The sequence below is a fragment of the Equus quagga genome, chromosome 11, assembly GCF_021613505.1.
Source record: "Equus quagga isolate Etosha38 chromosome 11, UCLA_HA_Equagga_1.0, whole genome shotgun sequence".
NCBI lineage: Eukaryota > Metazoa > Chordata > Mammalia > Perissodactyla > Equidae > Equus > Equus quagga.
The window spans coordinates 97,679,411-97,697,426 of NC_060277.1; the positions used below are offsets into that span (position 1 = coordinate 97,679,411).

At 61.7% G+C, this 18,016-nt stretch overlaps 1 protein-coding gene across 1 annotated transcript; it reads left to right on the top strand.

The window, feature by feature from the left end:
- Positions 1 to 50: 50 nt before the first annotated feature.
- Positions 51 to 17,763, top strand: ADAM11 (ADAM metallopeptidase domain 11). The gene is made up of 26 exons (XM_046674480.1): positions 51 to 159; positions 607 to 782; positions 8,938 to 9,014; positions 9,204 to 9,270; positions 10,239 to 10,324; positions 10,412 to 10,487; positions 10,895 to 10,961; positions 11,030 to 11,097; positions 11,457 to 11,531; positions 11,611 to 11,682; positions 11,866 to 12,032; positions 12,570 to 12,654; positions 12,759 to 12,849; positions 12,991 to 13,042; positions 13,539 to 13,638; positions 13,721 to 13,792; positions 13,913 to 14,005; positions 14,348 to 14,428; positions 14,941 to 14,991; positions 15,102 to 15,165; positions 15,365 to 15,464; positions 15,678 to 15,797; positions 15,890 to 16,058; positions 16,148 to 16,262; positions 16,357 to 16,447; positions 17,096 to 17,763. Exons 1-26 carry the CDS (start codon positions 93 to 95, stop codon positions 17,142 to 17,144), a joined length of 2,331 nt encoding a protein of 776 aa, XP_046530436.1. The 5' UTR covers positions 51 to 92; the 3' UTR covers positions 17,145 to 17,763.
- Positions 17,764 to 18,016: the final 253 nt, after the last annotated feature.

Genomic DNA, 18,016 nt, shown 5'->3' on the forward strand with positions numbered 1-18,016 from the left:
GCGCCGCCCCGCCCCCGCCCCGCCGCCCGCTCCGCCGCCCGCCGCCCGCGCCGCTCGCCGCCGCAGCCCCCGGACCCGGCGGATTATGAGCCATGAGGCGGCTGCGGCGCTGGGCGTTCGCGGCGCTGCTGCTGCTGCTGCCGCTTCTCCCCCCGCCCGGTGAGTGACCCCCGCCCGGCCCGGCGCCCCCTCCCTGCCCCCGCCCCTGCCCGGGTTTTGCGGCGGTTTCTGCTGCAGCCACGTTTTCCTGCAGTGCTCGGGGTGGCAGCGGGTCCAGGGCGCGGGAGATGGGGGTGCGGGGGAGGAGGGAGGGTGCGTGCACCCACCTGTCCCCATCCGGCCCTCCCGACCGCGGTCATTCCCCTGCCGCCGGCCAGTGCACTCTGCAGGTCTCTGCAGATTGGGGAGTGGGGGGGCAGTCGTGACGGGCGGGTGGGAGTGAAGCTTCTGGCCCCCTCTCCATCGGGCTCTTCCCTCTGCAAGGCAGCAGATCCCCCCAGGGCTCCAGGGGCCACACCAGAGTGGGGGATAGGGGGAGCCCACCCGTTCCCAAGTCTCTTGCCCCACGATGGGCATCTGCCTGCAGCTATGGCCTTGTCTCCCCAGGTCTTGGGATCCGGGGTCCTGCCGGAGCTCTGCGCTGGCGGGTCTCACCCCAGTTGGGAGTCTCAGAAGCCCCTGAGGTCACAGAGCCCAGCCGTCTCATAGGGGAGAGCTCTGGGGGAGAGGTCCGAAAGCAGCAGTTGGACACCAGGGTCCGCCAGGAGCCACCGGGTGGCCCGGTGAGTGCGGCTGGGGGCTGAGGCCAGGGGTCTGGAGCAGGCCCAGGAGGCCATGGGGCAGCCAGGGTTGGGACGCCTCCCCAGTGGCTGGCTCCTGCAGCTTCCCCTTCTGTACGGTGGGCCACCAAGTGGGTGCTGGAGCCCACTAGTGGAAGCACCCACCTGCCCCGCTCCAGCACCCCTCCCTTCATCATAGGACTCCCCTGCTCTCAGTGGGTCCGAATGCCCAGCCGTGGTCAGCCTTCTGCCAGCCCCGACTCTTCTCCTGCCAAAGCAAGTGGTTCTACTCAAACGGGGCTTGGGTAGGGCAGTGGCGGCAGGGAGAAGCAGCTAAGAGCCAGTCAGGGGTTAGGGCTCCAGGTTCTGGCCACAGCCACCTTCAGTGGACTCTTATGGAACAGCTTAGTGCTTGCTCCTGCTTTGGTTTCCCCTATGCACTCATAATGCTTGCTCTCCTTCCTGCCCTCGCTGAGGATGGGGGTTCGAGGCCCCAAGCTCACCCACAGATGTCAGCTCTGCCTGCCCCTGTCCCTTTTGGCTGCCAGGCCCCTTCTGCCTCCCAGAGGAAGGTTAGGAATGAAGGAGATTAATTGCAATTAATAATTAATTAATATCATGTGAATAATAATCACCCAGATGGAATATTCATTCAGCATGCCTCGGCTCTCCAGGAGCTGGAAGCTGAAAGTTCGCCAGGCAGTGGGGGCGGCGGACAGCGGGACGGCAAAGGCCTGGGAGAAACAGGAGGTGTAGAGGAGAGACTCAGAGGAGGGGTACAACCAAGGTCTGGGAAGTTTTGGCAGCTGGGAGTGGTGGGAGGTAAATTGGGCTGGGCATGGGGAGGAGGAAGGAGGGAAACGGAGGCTAACGTTACCGACATCTGTCAGACTGGCATCTGGCCCTGCCTAATGTACTTGGTTAAAAGCCCTTAGGCGGCGGAGGGGGCTGTGGGGAGTGCAGGAGGGGGATACTCGGGAAATGGAAAGGAGCAGGAAGGCAGCATGCATAATAGATGGACCATCACTCAGGGCAGTGCGCAGGGGGGAGGGGGTGGCTAATGGTCCCGGGCAGGCAGGCCTGGGTGGGGGTAGGTGTGGGGGAGGGGAGGGGGTGGAGGCGGCCCTCTGCACCTGCCCAGGCTCCCTGGGAGGTGGTAGATGGGTACTAGGGATGATCCCAGGGCCAGAGATGGGGTGTCCTGGCAGGATTTGGCCCTTAGTCCCACTTTCTTCCCTGGCGTCCCCCTCACCTGTGACCTGTGGGCGTCAGGGCTGTGCTGGCTGGGAGCTGACCGCCCCCCTGACTGCTGGGACTCCTGGCTGGTGCTTTAGGGGATGTGCAGATTGGAGGATGGGGCGATGCCACCAGGGGTCAGAGGACAGAGATGAGGGAAAGCATGGGGGCCGGGTAGGGCTGATAAGTGGGGTGCTCCTTCAGCCTAGTTCTTCCTGAAGAGAGGGGGGTTCTGGGCTATGGCAGTGCCTGTGCCTGTGTGGGGACATCAGGATGGGCGCAGTTGGGCAGGGTGGTTGGGTGTGCAGGGATGGATGTCTCTGAGTCCTGAGTAAGTGTGGCATGTGTGCATGCAACGTGTGTGTGAGTGACTGCGTGATTGTGCCCCCGGGGGCAGGGCTGGGAGTGGAGGCTTCCGTGGGTCCTCTCCAGTGGGGGTCTCTCTGGGACTGAGCTTTCTCAGGGACCTCACTGCAGCTGCCCCAGGGGACTTACTCATGGCCCTGCCTTGTCCCCTGAGTTTCCCCTGAGGTGGAATACTCACAGCTCTGTAAGGCAGGTGACTTTTGTCTGCCCATTTTGCGGATGAGCAAACTGAGGCTCAGAGAGTTTAGGTAACTTGCCCAAAGCCAATCGGATCTTAAGCAGTGGAGCCATTTTCTCCGAGACCAGGGCACTTTCCACGGCACCATTCTGCCTCCAGAGACTCTGGATTTGGGCACAGAGGGCACTCACCAAGCCCACCCAGTGCCAGTTGGAGGAAGGCTGAGGGAGACAAAAAGACGTGTCCAGGGTATTGCCCCCTGACCGGAAGGAGACATTGCAACGCTCTGTCTCCCACCTGGCATTTCTCCCTGGAGCACGTGTGCCCTGGGGGCTGATGGTGGAGCCAGCGCAGGGTCCCAGCAGGAGGGCCCGCCCTGGCACGCCTGGAAGTTATTTCATTGGGATCCCAGGCCAGCAAGGGGTTGGGTCAACAGCAAGGTCTCCATCTGCTGTGGGTCATGCGGCAACTCTGGGGCACATGCTGGCTGACGGGGCTGGGGTGGCGCGGCCTTGGGTGTTAACCTGCTCTGGCCTGGGTCTGGTCCTGTCACCCCTCTGAGCCCCAGCTTCCTGATCCCCAACATCAGGGTGATGATAACATTAATCTCAGCCTCACTCACCCAGGAGGCGGGATGGGAAAGGCTTTGTGAGCCCAGGTCTCCTCACTTTTGTGAGGGGAGGACGGGGGAGAGGGAAGGTGACCAGAAGTTAGAAGCTAGAGAAATTATGATTTACTGGGCCCTTCCTGGGGCAGGCACTGTTCTGCCTTTACACGTATTGATTTATGTCATGCTCATCACAGCTCCAGGAGGTGGGGCTGTTATGACTCCCATTTTACAGATGAGGAAACAGGCACAGAGAGGTGAAGTAACTACCCCAGGTCACACAGCACTTAAGTAGCAGAGTCAAGATTGATACCCAGAGCAGCACTCTTAACCAGTGCACTGCCTGCCTCTCGCTCAGGGTGAAGAGGGGCATAGGGGACCCTTTGCCCTCTTTGCCACTGCTCTCAACATTTCCCCTCTGTCCTGCTTGGAAGCAGGCCCAGAGAGGTGGAGGAGCTTCTGGAAGTGCAGAAACCTGTGGTCACAGGGAGCTTCAGCTGAGGGGTGAGGCAGGAGAACAAGCAGAGCCACATTGTACAGTTGGGTTGGTTGTTCACTGCACAAGGTGCCTGGGCAAGGGAGCTGAATGAAACCGGTGGGCTCACGAGGCTGCATGTGTTCTGAGGGACCATTTTGCTAATCCACACGAAACTGCTGTGTGGGTCATACCTGCCCCTGGGGAAACCCAGACTCCTTCGGAACCAAGGGGAGGGCAGGATGAGGGTTAAGTGAATAGGGTGGGTGAGTGGAGGAGGGTCCCAGGCACAGGAGACTGACTCTCCTCTGAGCCAGCTTGGGGAGGGGACCTCAGTCACTGGGCTGAGCTCCTCTGAGAGCTGCCCAGACCAGCAGTTACTGGAAATGCTACCCAGAAGCCCTCAGCTGAGGGTGTGTGCTGCAGGGCTTGTGTTTTCTGGCTGCCAAGGGGTGGGGGACAGTCGGGTAAGGCTCAGTCCCCAGCCCTAGGAAGATGGCAGTCACAGGCAGGAGCCACAGGGTCCGTGCCTGAAGCCCCAGAAGCCCACAAGGGCCAAGGCCACGCTGTGGTCTCTGCGGCCAAGGTCGCAGCTTCATGCTGGGATCGGAGGGCGGAGGGGTCCCTGGGAGGGGCTGGAAGCCGGGGCTCAGCTGGCCCGGGGGTGCCGTGGACTGAGCCGCGAGATTGGGCAGAGAGTGAGTTCACGCAGGCGGCTAGACATGGGTCTGAAAGGCTACACCAGGTGGCTTTGGGGCAAGGCTGCTGCAGTGGGGCCCGCTGCGCTGTTTTGGGCCGAGTGCCCTGGGCCAGCCGCCACAGCCCCCGGACCCCGCCTTCCTTGTCCAGGGAGCGGGGCTGAGAGCGTCTCCGCTCACCCAGGCTGCTGCTCCGGTCGAGGAGAGGATGTGTGTCCCGTGTCCTGCCTGTCATCTGGCAAGAGTAGATGTTCCACATCTGGGAGGCCCGCCCTCCAGTGCTGGGCGGGGTGCCGGGCAGCCTGTGCTGGCCTGAGCGCTGGGGGTCAGAAGCAGGAGCCAGGGCGTTTGGGGGCACCTGTTAGGCTCTGGCGGTGTCAGTGCAGGGACAGTGTGGGCAAGAGTCTTGAGTGCTCCCCAGCCAGACTCCGGCCTGTGGCTGTGGCCCTGCCTGAGCACCCCTCCTGGCTGCCTGGAGGGACCCAGCTGCCCAGAGTCTGTCCCCAGAGGAACTAATGACCTGTAGGAAGTGACTCTGTCCTCAAAAATTTAGGTCAAATCCCGTTATTGGAAAGTCGTCCAGCTCTTCTCACTCTCTGGGGCTCCTGCTGCTCTGCTAAGTGGAGGGACGCCGGCCAGTCCGCTGCTGGCGGAGGGGCTCCTCCCGGTGGTTCCTGCTCTCTGGCTTCTCCCCACCTGCTGCCACCCAGCCGGTGAGGTTTATCCGGTTCCTCCAGGCCCTGTTTAGGTGGAACATTTACACTCCCTTCTTCATTGATTATTATTATTACTAATGCTTGATAACAAGTTAAAAAGGGCTTTCATTTAATCCTCACAGCAAGCCCATTTTATCGATGGGAAACTGAGGCTCAGAGAGGTTAAACCTCAGCTCATTCAGGCCTTCTGACACCTTCCCACTCAACGTGAGTGTTGAGCCCCTGAGCAGGGCAAAGGCTGGCAGAGCCCTACTCCAGGGGACTACAGGTGGCCCATGTGAAAAGCTGGATCAGCCATCAAAGAAATCCACATCAAGAATAGTGGGCCGGGCCACCCCATGGCCGAGTGGCTACGTTTGCGCGCTCTGCTTCGGCAGCCCAGGGTTTCGCTGGTTTGGATCCTGGGCACAGACATGGCACGGCTTGTCAAGCCATGCTGATGCGGCGTCCCACATGCCACAACCAGAAGGACCTGCAACTAGAACATACAGCTATGTACTGGGGGCTTTGGGGAAAAGAAGAAGAAAAAAAAGAAGGTTGGTAACAGACGTTAGCTCAGGTGCCAATCTTTTTTTGAAAAAAAGAAAAGAGCAGTGGGCCTAAAGGCCCGGGAGTGTGAGCGGCCACAGCCCCACGTGGGTTGGTGGGTGCCGGCTTCGCAGGTGAGGGTGAGGAGGGGAGGGTCGTGGGAGGAGACGGAGGCTCGGGAGGAGGCATTCGGGGTGACGGAGGGGCAGCGTCTGGACATTCAGATTTTCTGGGGCGCTTGGGAACCCTACAGCTCTTTAGTCTCCCTGTCTCAAGACTGGCCCTGGAGGTCTGGGGTGGAGGCCTGGCGTCTGTATTTGTGATTCTGGGACTTCTGGGGACCTTTGCCTCCTTCCCTCTGCACCCCGTCTCTGGCTGGGCCTGACATGGGGTGCAGGGGGACCAGCGAGGCCCAGCCCCCTGAAGCAGATGCCTGAGGAGTGGATGGGCCCACGACAGGGAGGCCTCAGGGAGGGCACCGTCACCCCAGCCAGGTGGCCACAGCTGCCATGGCAGACACAGACCACAGACTCCAGCCTGAAGGTGCGACTTGACCCTGTACCTCCCCAGCGTGGCCCTGGGCCAGTCACCTCCAAGTGTCCCTCCGGGAGCCTCAGCCTCACATTTGTAAAGTGAGCGCCAGACGGCGGGGCGGTTGAGATCAAATGAGCTGGAGCACGTGAGAGCCGATGGCCGGGGAGCAGGAGGCAAGGGCAGGGCACAGGGTCGAGGCCCGGCTGGCTGGTCACCAGCAGTGCTGAGCTGGATGCAGAGGAGGGCAGGTGGCAGCGGATGGAAGGGGCTCCCGAGGGAGGGACTGAGGGGTCATGGGAGAGGTCAGGGGCAGGCCAGGCAAAGAGCAGTTTGGCTTTGATAGAACATGGGCCTAAAGCTTGGCTGGGGGCAGGTCTTAAGACTGGTGCCAGCGGGAGCCCCATCCCCAGGCGCCTGGGGTGCAGAACTCCTGGGCACTATGTGGGTTTGCCTGATCTTTCTTTCCCTTCAGACGGGGGTGTCCCCTTGAGTCCCCCCATCGGGCCAGGCCAGGCAAACCTGCCCAGCTCTCCAGTGCCCTCCTTTCCTCCCAGCGCCTCTGGTGACTCCCCAGCCCCCGCAGCTGCCCTTGCACAGGTCTTATCTGGCCTGCGCCCTGTGTCCTGCTGGGGAACAGGGCACCAGGTTGGGAAGGGGGTGAGGCCCTGGCAGGCTGCAGAAGTGGTGGGGACAAAGAGGACCTGGTGTCTGTTCCCCCGTCAGTCTGGGCTTTCCCCAGACTGGGGGTCAGCTTGGTCCACACAGAGCGGGGAGGCCCAATGGGTTAGCTCGCTGACTTCCGAGTGAGGGAGATTCTGCAAGCGCCAGGGCCAAGTGCCAGAATCCTCCGGGCCCAGCATGACCCCGCCGCACAAGCCAACCTCACAGCCTTGCATCCGGCCTCATCTTCCCATTTTCAGTGGGAAAGTCAGGCTCAGAGAGGTTGCTGGATCATCCCTGCGGCTACAAAGCCTGAGAGAGTGGAATCAGGGCAAGGGGCCTGGACAGGCTGCTCCTCTGGGTGGCCAGTGTGGGGGCAGGATAGGGGCTTGTTAGGAGGGGAGAGGGAGAGGAGGTGTGGTTGGGGCCAAGGGTAGGGGCAGAGGTGGAGCTGGTCGAGGCCCAGGGGGATGGGGAAAGCAGAGATGGTCCAGGCTCAGGGAGGAGAGAGATGCTGTGACTCTTTGTCCTTGACTTTCTATTTTGAGTCTGATCGATGTTCTAGGGGCTCAGGATGGAGCTTGGAGCCTTGGTCAGCCTGGGATGGGGTGAGTCAGTGTCCTTGGGGCTCAGAGGGCTGCCTACCCAGGCCCTGGCCCCTTGGCTCACCTCACTGCCTCTCCCAGGGCCTCTCATGGACCCTGGGCCATCTCCATCTCACCTCACCTTTGCGGGGAGAAGGCCTTGGAAGCTGATTCCATAGGCTTGAATCCCAGCTCCACCACTTCTTAGCTGTGTGACCTTGGGCAAGTTAGTTAGCCTCTCTGTGCCTCAGTTTCTCCATCTGTCAGGCGAGGATAACAGAGGCATCTGTCCCACTGGGTTGTCGGGAAGATTAGATATGATCATCCTTGTAAAGCATGTAGAACAGTGCCTGGGTCACAATAAGTGCTCAGGAAGAATTAGGATCCTAGGTGGCTGATGAGGAAGCCGACCAGCACCAGGCTACGGATCTTGTGACACTGAGGATCTTGCCACCTGCTCCCCCGAAAAGAAAGGCAGCAAACAAAAGTCTCATGTGTGCACGGCCCGGGGGTGGGAGCCTCATCTAGGGGTCTGGATTTCAGGCTTCTTGAATGGACAGGGCTGGGAAGAAGGCTGCAGCCCCCCTTGGGCCTTTCTGCTTCTAGATCTTTGGTAAGACCTGAGGCCTGTAGGGGGCACCCAGGAGCTGAGAAGGCCGATTCCCCCCAGACTCTCTCTCCTGCCCCTTCTCATGGGGCTGCTTTCTCTCCGGGCTCACTAGCTTCAGGTCTAGGGTCCCCACTCCCCGCAGTAGCTGGGTGCCCAGGCCTGGGAGGGCAGCCTTCCTGCTCGTGCCTGGTACGTTGCCATGGCAACCTGGAGCCTCCCAGCCCCACTGCAAAGGCCCCTCTAAAAAATTTATCAGGAAAACTTCCATGTTTAAAAATTAACTAGGGAATTGAAATATTAAAGATGAGCAGCTTTGGGCGAGGCAGATGCAATGGGCTTGGGGCAGAGGAGCCAAGTTCTCTCCTCCCGAAAGGATGGCCTCTGCCCATCACCCCAGCTTCCAGGGGCCCATGGTCAGCTCTAACGCACTCCACCGTCCGCAGACTGCGAGGCCTCCTCCTCCATAAATGGAGGCAGGGGACAGGACAGGGGGACAGGAAGGGAGGGGCCTGCTTCAGCAGGGTCTGGGGGTCACACTGCACCCCATCTCCTGTTTGCCCCTTTCCCATGATGCTTCTGGGGGCCTCCCCCCTGAGGGTGGGGGATTGGGAGGTAGGGAGGCCCTGGCCTGCGGCAGTGGGCAGGCTGAGCTGCCCCTCTCCATCCCTGCTGCTCCCGTAGACTGGCCCCAGGGAGGCGCCTGCACAGGGAGGGGCGGCTGGCACTTGCCCCTACGCTGCTCGCTGTGCCCAGGGATGCACACTGTCCCCAGGAAAGGAGTAGGTTCTTGGAGGAAGATGAACTTGTGCAAAGCCTCTTCCCCCCAAATCAGTGGTCCCTGTGGCTGCTGGACTGGGCCATCCCCTCTCCAGGGCTACTCCCTGTTCTGGGCTTTCCCCGGTTCCCCTTTTCCCACCTCCAGGCCTCCCTGGGCTCACTGCCCCTCTGCCCTCCCCCTGCCTCCAGCCTGCTCACCTGGCCCAGGTGAGTTTCGTCATCCCAGCCTTCAACTCAGACTTCACTCTGGACCTGGAGCTGAACCAGTGAGTGTGGCCTTGAGCCCGGGAGCAAGGGCAGCAGGCGGGCGGGCAGGGCAGGGCCTGGACTTGGCTGGTTGCGGGTGGGAGGGGGCCGGGCTGGGGCAGGGGACCTGGAGCTGAGCCGCAGTGGGCCCCCAACCTGACCTAGCCCCATCAGTGACCCCTTCCTGCCTTCCGCCTGCTCTGTTTCAGTCACCTCCTCTCCTCACAATACGTGGAGCGCCATTTCAGCCGGGAGGGGACAACCCAGCACAGCACCGTGAGTGCCTTTGGAAGGGGACGGGGGAGGTGGGGTGGGGAGACAGGTGGCCGGTGGATATGGGGTCCAGGGTATATTCTACACTTGGGATGAGCCCGACCCCTCAGGACCCTCCATCTCCCCACCTTGGGAGCTCCGGGGGTGGAGTCAGGGTGCCACATCGAATGGCATCGAGCCCTGCGCTGCCCTTGCCCGGCTCCCAACATCAGCCTCGCAGCGGCCTCTGCCGGGCCCGGAGGCATTTGAGGACCCTCACGCTTCTGCCACCTCTCCTGGGAGGGGCAGTTGGGGAAATGCCCCTCTTGCCCAGGACCAAGGCCATGGGGATTCCTGGCTGCCCGAGACACCAGGGTCCCAGCCCTGGAGGCCCAGGGCCGAGCAAAGATGAATGAGTGTCTATAAATAGCTCCCGCAGCCTGTTCAGTAACTGGAGCACAAGTAATTCTGCAGGAAGCAGGGGTGGGCGCTGTTCCCCTCTGACCCGAGAGCTGGGCCAGCAGGACACCAGCTGCTCACAGTTCCTCAGCCACAGACGGTGTGCAGGGCTGGTCCACGGAGGCCACGGCGTCTGTGAACACACTGTGCGCGTGGAGGGCGGGGTACATGGCGTTCACCTGACTGCGTGAGCTAAGTGCTTAGAAGAGTGCCTGGCTCGCAGAAGGTGCTCTCTGAACGTTAGCTCTTCTTCTTGAAGGAGTCTGATCCCTGCAGCAGCCCAACAAACAGTTAAGAACCACTGATGTAGTCCAACTTCCTCATTTGGAGGTGAGGTGAAGGAGGCCCAGAGAGGGCTAGGAATTTGCCCAGGTTGAAACAGCACATTAGGGGAACACAGCCAGAGTAGAACCAGGGTATGCCCAGGGACTGCAGCCACCTGCACCCGTGGCAGCTTCAGGGGCCCTCCAACGACCTCCTGCCCTCGCGCCTGGGGCGGGCGCAGGGCCACTCACGCTCTGCGGCTCCTCCAGGGGGCCGGAGACCACTGCTACTACCAGGGGCAGCTCCGGGGGAACCCTCGCTCCTTTGCCGCTCTCTCCACCTGCCAGGGGCTGCAGTGAGTATGGGGAGAGGCGGGGCGGCCGGGAAAAGCCTCCGGCCCGGGCCCTGGGGACGGTGGGGAGCTGCGCCTCTCTCTCTGCAGTGGGGTCTTCTCTGACGGGAACTTCACCTACATCGTGGAGCCCCGAGAGATGGCCAGGCCTCGGGAAGCCCCCCAGGTGAGACCCTCAGGTCCTCTCTGATGGCCCTGCCACAGGTCCCAGTGGCTGTCGTCCCAGTGGCTGTCACTGCCTCCTCCTCCTCCTCCCTTGGTAACCTCAGCCTCACTGCCCTCCTCAGTGACCCCAGCTCTGGTTCCCTCCCCCTGTGTCCCTAGCTCCAATGTCCCCTCTGTCCCCTAGGTAACCTTCCATTGGGCTCCAGTGTCCTTTGCCCCTATCTCTCATGGTGCCCCCCAGGTCTTGACCCCGGAATCTGAGCATCTGGGAGATCAGATCCGACATGGGAGCTCTGGCCAGTTCTGGGTCACCCTGGGGTGGGGTGGGGGAAGGACTGGAGCTGTCCCCCCAACTGGGCTCAGAGCAGACCTGGCTGGCCCCCAAGAACTAATTCCCCTTCATTGCAGGGACCCCTTCCCCACCTCATTTACCGGACCCCTCTCCTCCCAGCCCCCCTTGGATGCAGAGAACCAGGTAAGGGAGGGAAAGTGGGGCTGGGGAGGGGGCCGGTTGTGCCCCCCTCACCTGCCCCCTCCCCTCAGGCTGCCTGTTCATTGCCCCCGCCCATTCTGCTCCTCCGAACCGGCCGAGGCTGAGAAGGAAAAGGCAGGTACGGGGGCCCGCACAGACCTCGGGCTGCAGAGACCTCAGGCTGTGGTCTAGAGCAGGAGCACACCCCTATCCATGGCTGGGGCAAAGGAGGGCTCAGACTGGTGTGGCTGGGGGCTAGGGAACCATCTCTGGAAGGAGGCCCCCCACCCCATTCCCTAACATCAGTGACCACACACGTCCCCATGGTGGACAGACTGAGGCCGCCTGCCCTTGTACCAAGGCTGGGGAGGGATGGGACCCCCCATTGCCAGTGGGCTGCTGGCACTGTCTCTGGCTGGGTCCAGCTCCTCTTCCTCGAGCCTATCCATGGCTTCAGGCATGGAGGGGACTGATTCCAAGTGCCCACCCACCCTCCAGGTCCGCCGGGGCCACCCTACAGTGCACAGTGAGACCAAGTACGTGGAGCTGATCGTGATCAATGACCACCAGCTGGTAAGTTCCCAGGCTGGGGGTGACTCTGAGAGGAGGGGTCAGAACGAGCTTCACCCTCCACCACTCTTCTCTCTCTCAGTTTGAGCAGATGCGACAGTCGGTGGTCCTCACCAGCAACTTTGCCAAGTCCGTGGTGAACCTGGCAGATGTGGTGAGCAGTCCTCCCTCCCCTCCCCCCACCCCTCACAGCCCACCCCACACATCCTTGGGGTGAGCTCTATCAGCTTCTGTCTCCCCACTTCCTGGAGGGACACACTGAGGCCCTCCTCTAGCCATGTCCCCTCCCCACACCCCTCTTCCAGCCCCCTCCTCATCTTTTCCCCTCTGGGCCCAGATGTACAAGGAACAGCTCAATACCCGCATCGTGCTGGTTGCCATGGAAACGTGGGCAGATGGGGACAAGATCCAGGTGCAGGATGACCTCCTGGAGACCCTGGCCCGGCTCATGGTCTACCGGCGGGAGGGCCTGCCTGAGCCCAGTGATGCCACCCACCTCTTCTCGTGAGTCCCCCACCCCATGCATCCTGCCAGCCTCTGCTGGTTGCCATGGTGCACAGGGTTATTGAACACCTGCTCTGTGCCAGGTGCTCTTGGAGGATTGGAGACTGGGCCCACCTTGCTCCTGCCCCCAGCCACTTGCAACAGGCTTGGCATCTCCCCTGCATCTTGGGCTGATGCCCCTTTTCTCTACCCCAAGTGGTCTTCCTCAGCCCACCACCTCCCCTTCGCCCCCTCTCCGCCTTTCACACTGTCCTAGCATCCCTTCCTCAGCGACCCAATGCCCTGGTGGGAAAATCTGATAAAAGGTCTTTGCAGTTAGAGATGATCCAGTTGGAACCTCTCATTTGGCTTACGGGCAGATGAACCCACAGAGGGGAAGGGGCTTGCCTGAGGTCACATAGGCTGACATGAAGGGCAGTGCTTACCTCCCCAAGGAAGGGCTCTAGCACGGGAGGCCTCCTAGTCTCCCCCTCCCGGCCCAGGGGAGCCACTGGGGTGAGGGGCAGGGGTTTCTCCTGACAACCCTCTCCCTTCCAGGGGCAGGACTTTCCAGAGCACCAGTAGTGGGGCTGCCTACGTGGGGGGCATCTGCTCACTGTCCAGGGGAGGGGGTGTGAACGAGGTGAGCAGCGTGGGTGCACGGCTGGGATGGGGGGTTGGAGGGAAAGGGCCTGTGCCTTTCGGAGGGATGTAGACATCTTTTTGCTCCATCTTCCTCACCCCAAGTATGACAACATGGGGGCCATGGCAGTGACCCTGGCCCAGACGCTGGGGCAGAACCTGGGCATGATGTGGAATAAACACCGGAGCTCAGCAGGTATCAGTGAAGACCCTGTGTGGCCCCACAACCAGCCCAGACCCACACCCAGCAGCTCTAGAAGTGAAGAGGGTGTCCATGGGTGGGGGGCGGGTGGGTGATCCTCCACTCTCCCTTATATCCACCTGGCTCACCTCTCAGGGGACTGCAAGTGTCCGGACAACTGGCTGGGCTGCATCATGGAGGACACTGGGTGAGTTCTTGGGGGAGGGTCTTGGGCGAGGGGAGTCCTAGAGGGAGCACTGGGTGGCAATCTGGACCCGGTGGCCTCAAGAGAGCCAGATCTCGGGACCACTCAGGATTCCAAGAAGCCCAGTTTTCAGCGGACACTGCACAGGGAGTCCCAGATTCCCCTGCTGGACACCAATGCTGGCCAGACTGTAGTGCGCTCTGTCGCCACTGGGCGCCGCCAAAGCCTCGTTTGAAGGCGCCTTCTCTCCTCGGCGCCCCAGCCTCCGACTCCAGCTTTGGAGAGGGCACCGGAGAGAAGTCCCCGCCCACTCCCGCTTGATGGGCAGGCGGGACGATCCTCGTGCAGTCTCCGGGTACACAGATTCTCAGCCTCCTCGAGATGGTGACCGAGTCCCCCGTTGCATCCCATCCCCAATCTTGAGAAGGGGCGAGGGAGTGTGCCGGAGGGGAGGGCGCGAGCCGGGCCCCAGCGGCACCGTCCCCTTACCCCTCCCCAGGTTCTACCTGCCCCGCAAGTTCTCCCGCTGCAGCATCGACGAGTACAACCAGTTTCTGCAGGAGGGCGGCGGGAGCTGCCTCTTCAACAAGCCCCTCAAGGTACCAGCCCCGGGGCGGGGAAGGTGGGAGCGGGGCTTGCGCAGGATCTTGACCAGACTCCCGACACCCCTTGCCCGTCCAGCTCCTGGACCCGCCTGAGTGCGGGAACGGCTTCGTGGAGGCGGGAGAGGAGTGCGACTGCGGCTCGGTGCAAGTAAGTAATTACTGTGGGCGCCAGGTGGGGTGCAGGAGACACCAGTGCCCTCGAGGGTGGGCCCGGGTGGGGAGGATGCGGGCTCGCCTGCCTCCCTCCCTTTCTCCCCGCCTCTCTCAGGAGTGCAGCCGCGCGGGCGGGAACTGTTGCAAGAAATGCACCCTCACTCATGACGCCATGTGCAGCGACGGGCTCTGCTGTCGCCGCTGCAAGGTGAGGGGGACCCGCCGCTGGAGAGGCAAGGAAGCGCGACGTGCAGGGACCGGGGCTACTGAAGTTCTGATGCGGGGCGGGACTTAGGGAGGAGCCGCTGGAGGCGGAGCTAATCTGGAGGAGTGGGGCTTGACCGGAAGAAAGCCCCAATGCGGAGGGGAACGGCGGGGCGTGCGGCCCAGGGCCTGTTGGAGGCGGGGCTACAAGGAGCGGGGCGGGGCCCCTGCGGAGACGCGGGGGGCGGGGCGGTGAGCGGGTCTCTGGGGCTCTGAGTCGGCTGCAGCGGGAAGCCCCCGGGTCCACGGTTCCTGCCTGAGCCCTGGGAACGCATCCTTTTTCCAGTACGAGCCGCGGGGAGTGTCCTGTCGAGAGGCAGTGAACGAGTGCGACATCGCGGAAACCTGCACCGGGGACTCGAGCCAGGTCCGGCCGGCCGCCCTGCGGAGCCTGGGGCGGGGCAACCCCTGTGCCTATCTGTTTGGCTTTCGGGCGACTGTTCTCCGGGCCCCTCTGCTTCGCTGCTGGCGTCGCCGCCGCTCATCAGCCTGTTTCCTCATCTGAAAAGAGGGTTCTTCATGCCTCTTGGCTTTGCTCCTTCAATCATTAAACCATTATTTATAGTCTGGCTGGTGTTCCCAGCGCCTGGTGTAGTGCCTGCCGTGTGCTAGGGATCAGAGTGGTAATACTAGTTAACCTCTCTTAAGTCCTTATTTGTGCCAGGTGTGTAGTTTCCCAGGCCTGTGAAGCAGATTAGGGGAACAGGGAGACTGGGGAGCCTATGGCACTTGCCAGTCTGCATGGTCTAAGATCCAAGCCAGACCTCTTGTACTTGACATGGAAGAGCCCTGTCACATGAGCCCCTACATGGGGGGCATTTGACACCCCTTCATTCCTTCCTGGGGCTGCTCTGCTCAGTCCAGCCCCTCTTTCTGCAGTGTCCCCCTAACCTGCACAAGCTGGACGGTTACTACTGTGATCATGAACAGGTATGATAGCGTATGGGCTCCTCCCCTCGGGGCCTGTCTCAGTACAGTCTGTCTGGTCTCCATTCTGACCACTCAGTGTCTCAGTCCCTTGTCTGCTGTTTGTCCCTTAGGGCCGCTGCTACGGAGGTCGCTGCAAAACCCGGGACCGGCAGTGCCAAGCCCTTTGGGGCCATGGTCAGTCTTTGGCTAGGGATGGGAGGGGGGATTCTGGAGGACCCAGAATTGAGAGACTGGGCAGGTTCTGAATATGCCCTCCAGCAACTGTGTGGCTCCCCAGGATCTCAGGCCCCAGCTGGACTGGGGCTCCGGCCAGTGTTGGGTCCAGGTGGGCTCTGGGGTGAGGGGAGTGACGCCTGGCATCATCTCCTTATAGCGGCTGCTGATCGATTCTGCTATGAGAAGCTGAACGTGGAGGGGACAGAGCGTGGGAACTGCGGGCGCAAGGGGTCAGGCTGGGTCCAGTGCAATAAACAGTGAGTTGCCAAGTCTCCTGGTTGGGCCTCCCCAGCTCTGGGGCTAGGGAGGGTTTTTTCGGAGATAGAGCAGCAGGTTCTCCCAGGACGAGCCTTTGAGTCTCAAATGGGAGAATACATGAAAAATCAGGGGATGGGGAGAGGGCAGATTCAAGTTCAATAGCTGGGTCTGAGGTCAGACTTGGGGCTCACTGTTTCCATGCGGCCCCACAGGGACGTGCTCTGTGGCTTCCTCCTCTGTGTCAACATCTCTGGAGCTCCTCGGCTGGGGGACCTAGGAGGGGACATCAGCAGTGTTACCTTCTACCACCAGGGCAAGGAGCTGGACTGCAGGTGTTGGCCCAGGACCATGGCTGGGGAAGGGGAAGTTGCAGCTGTGATGGGGTGGGGGGCAAGGACCGAGGCTAGCAGTGCCATTTCCCCAGGGGTGGTCATGTGCAGCTGGCTGATGGCTCAGACCTGAGCTACGTGGAGGACGGCACAGCCTGTGGGCCGAACATGCTGTGCCTGGATCATCGCTGCCTGCCAGCCTCTGCCTTCAACTTCAGCACCTGCCCTGGCAGCGGGGAACGCCGCATCTGCTCCCACCACGGGGTGGGTGCCTGGAGACCAGGGATGGTAGGAGGGGCTGGCAAGAGGAGACAGAGTCCTGCTCACCTCTGCTGGCCCTGCCCCACCTGTAGGTCTGCAGCAATGAAGGGAAGTGCATCTGTCAGCCAGACTGGACGGGCAAAGACTGCAGTATCCACAACCCCCTGCCCACGTCTCCACCCACAGGGGAGACCGAGAGATATAAGGGTGAGGCTGTGGCTGGCCAGGGTGGGCTCTATCCTTCCTGTTCTCCATGCCTGTGCCTGCCAACCTGCCAACTGAGCCCTGCCCTCCTCCCTAGGTCCCAGCGGCACCAACATCATCATTGGCTCCATCGCCGGGGCTGTCCTGGTTGCAGCCATCGTCCTAGGCGGCACGGGCTGGGGATTTAAGTAAGAGAACCCCCCCCCCCCCACCACACACCCCCTGGCATCCTCGGGGGTTATCAGAACCCCAGTCTGGTGGAGCTAAGGGGCCCTCCCTGAGAGGTTAGCTAAACCAGAGCTCACACATGACAGTCCAAGTCAGCCCACAGGGTCCTGTTTTAACATTTAAAAAATTGCTTGCTCACATTTAGAAACAGGAGAGTTTACATTAAGAATCCTGATTTCCAGCTTCTCTTGAAAAGTAAGCAGATCAGGCGCCCCTGTGCCTCACTGCCTCCCAGCACAGCCACAGAGGGGAGCTGAGCAGGGCTGCCTGAGACAGGGCCTGCATCCCCTGTCCCTAGGCCCCACCCAGCCTAGGGTGTTCCGTGTCTGGGGCCCTGGAGCTCGTCTAACCCCGAAATGTGCAAGGAGGGACCTGAGGCCCAGGGTCTTACAGTGCGTCAGTTGTGGAGTCAGGACTCAGACCCAGCCCCCAACTTCAGGAGGTCTTCTCGATGTCTCTCCCTGGGCCTGTCATTAGTGTCCAGGCCCCGGGCCCATCTCTGGGGCAAGGAGTCTCCTGGGAGCCAGAAGGCCCCTGCCTGAGAGAAGGGGAAGGTCACAGATGGCTCCTTTTCCTTTCTCTGCCTCTCCTCTCCTCGGCTCCTGAAGAAACATCCGCCGAGGAAGGTACGACCCGACCCAGCAGGGGGCAGTGTGACGCCGGCCACGTCATCCCTCCCGCTGTCCCTGTCTCCTCCATCTCATTCGTCACCTCGCATTCTGTTGATGGGGAGCTAGGGGGTGATTCTCCTACCCGCACTGTCACTGCTGTCACTACCGGGGTGGGAGAACTCACTCTGGGAAGAAAGTTCTCAGCCGCCCTTGCCCCCTTCTCTAGCTGCCCATCTCCTCAGGCCTGGTCCATTTACTCCTACCCTGCCTAAGGCCAGATCACCCTGGCCAGGTGGACCCTGGAGCTGTGCCCCCCACAGCCCCTGTCCCCTGGGAAGGGAGCCTACTTCTGTGTCCCATCTGTTTTGTCTTCCATGTCACCGCTGTCTGACCTCCTGCCAGATCCCCTCCCTGGCCAGCCTGTGATTGCTGCCTCCAGGGCCCAGCCCTGACCTCCCAGGGCCTGGCTCAGGGGCTCTCCCCCTGGGCCCTGCCTCATAGTCTCCCTCGATGCCCCCTCTCCGTTCCAGGTCCGGAGGGGCCTAAGTGCCACCCCCCCTCCCTCCGAGTCTGGCACCCACCGTCTCCACCCTGAACCACGAGGCTGCCCCTGCCCAGCCACAGAGGGAGGCACCATGCAAATGTCTTCCGGGCCCAAGCCCTTCAACTCCTGGCCCCACAGGGGGTTGGGTCGGGGTGGGGGGGGGGGGGGGGGGGGGGGGGGGGCTAGAGGGATGCCCCAATGGGGCAGGTGGCCACCAGCGGACATGGCCTGGGATGGCCCCTCACAAAACCAGGTAGCTGGGACCAGGGTTTTCGCTCTCTGGGACTTAGGGGGAGGGGACCGACATCTGCATTTTTTTCTTACTGAATCTTTATGTGATGAATGTAACCTTGGGGGTGCTGGGGCCAGGGCAC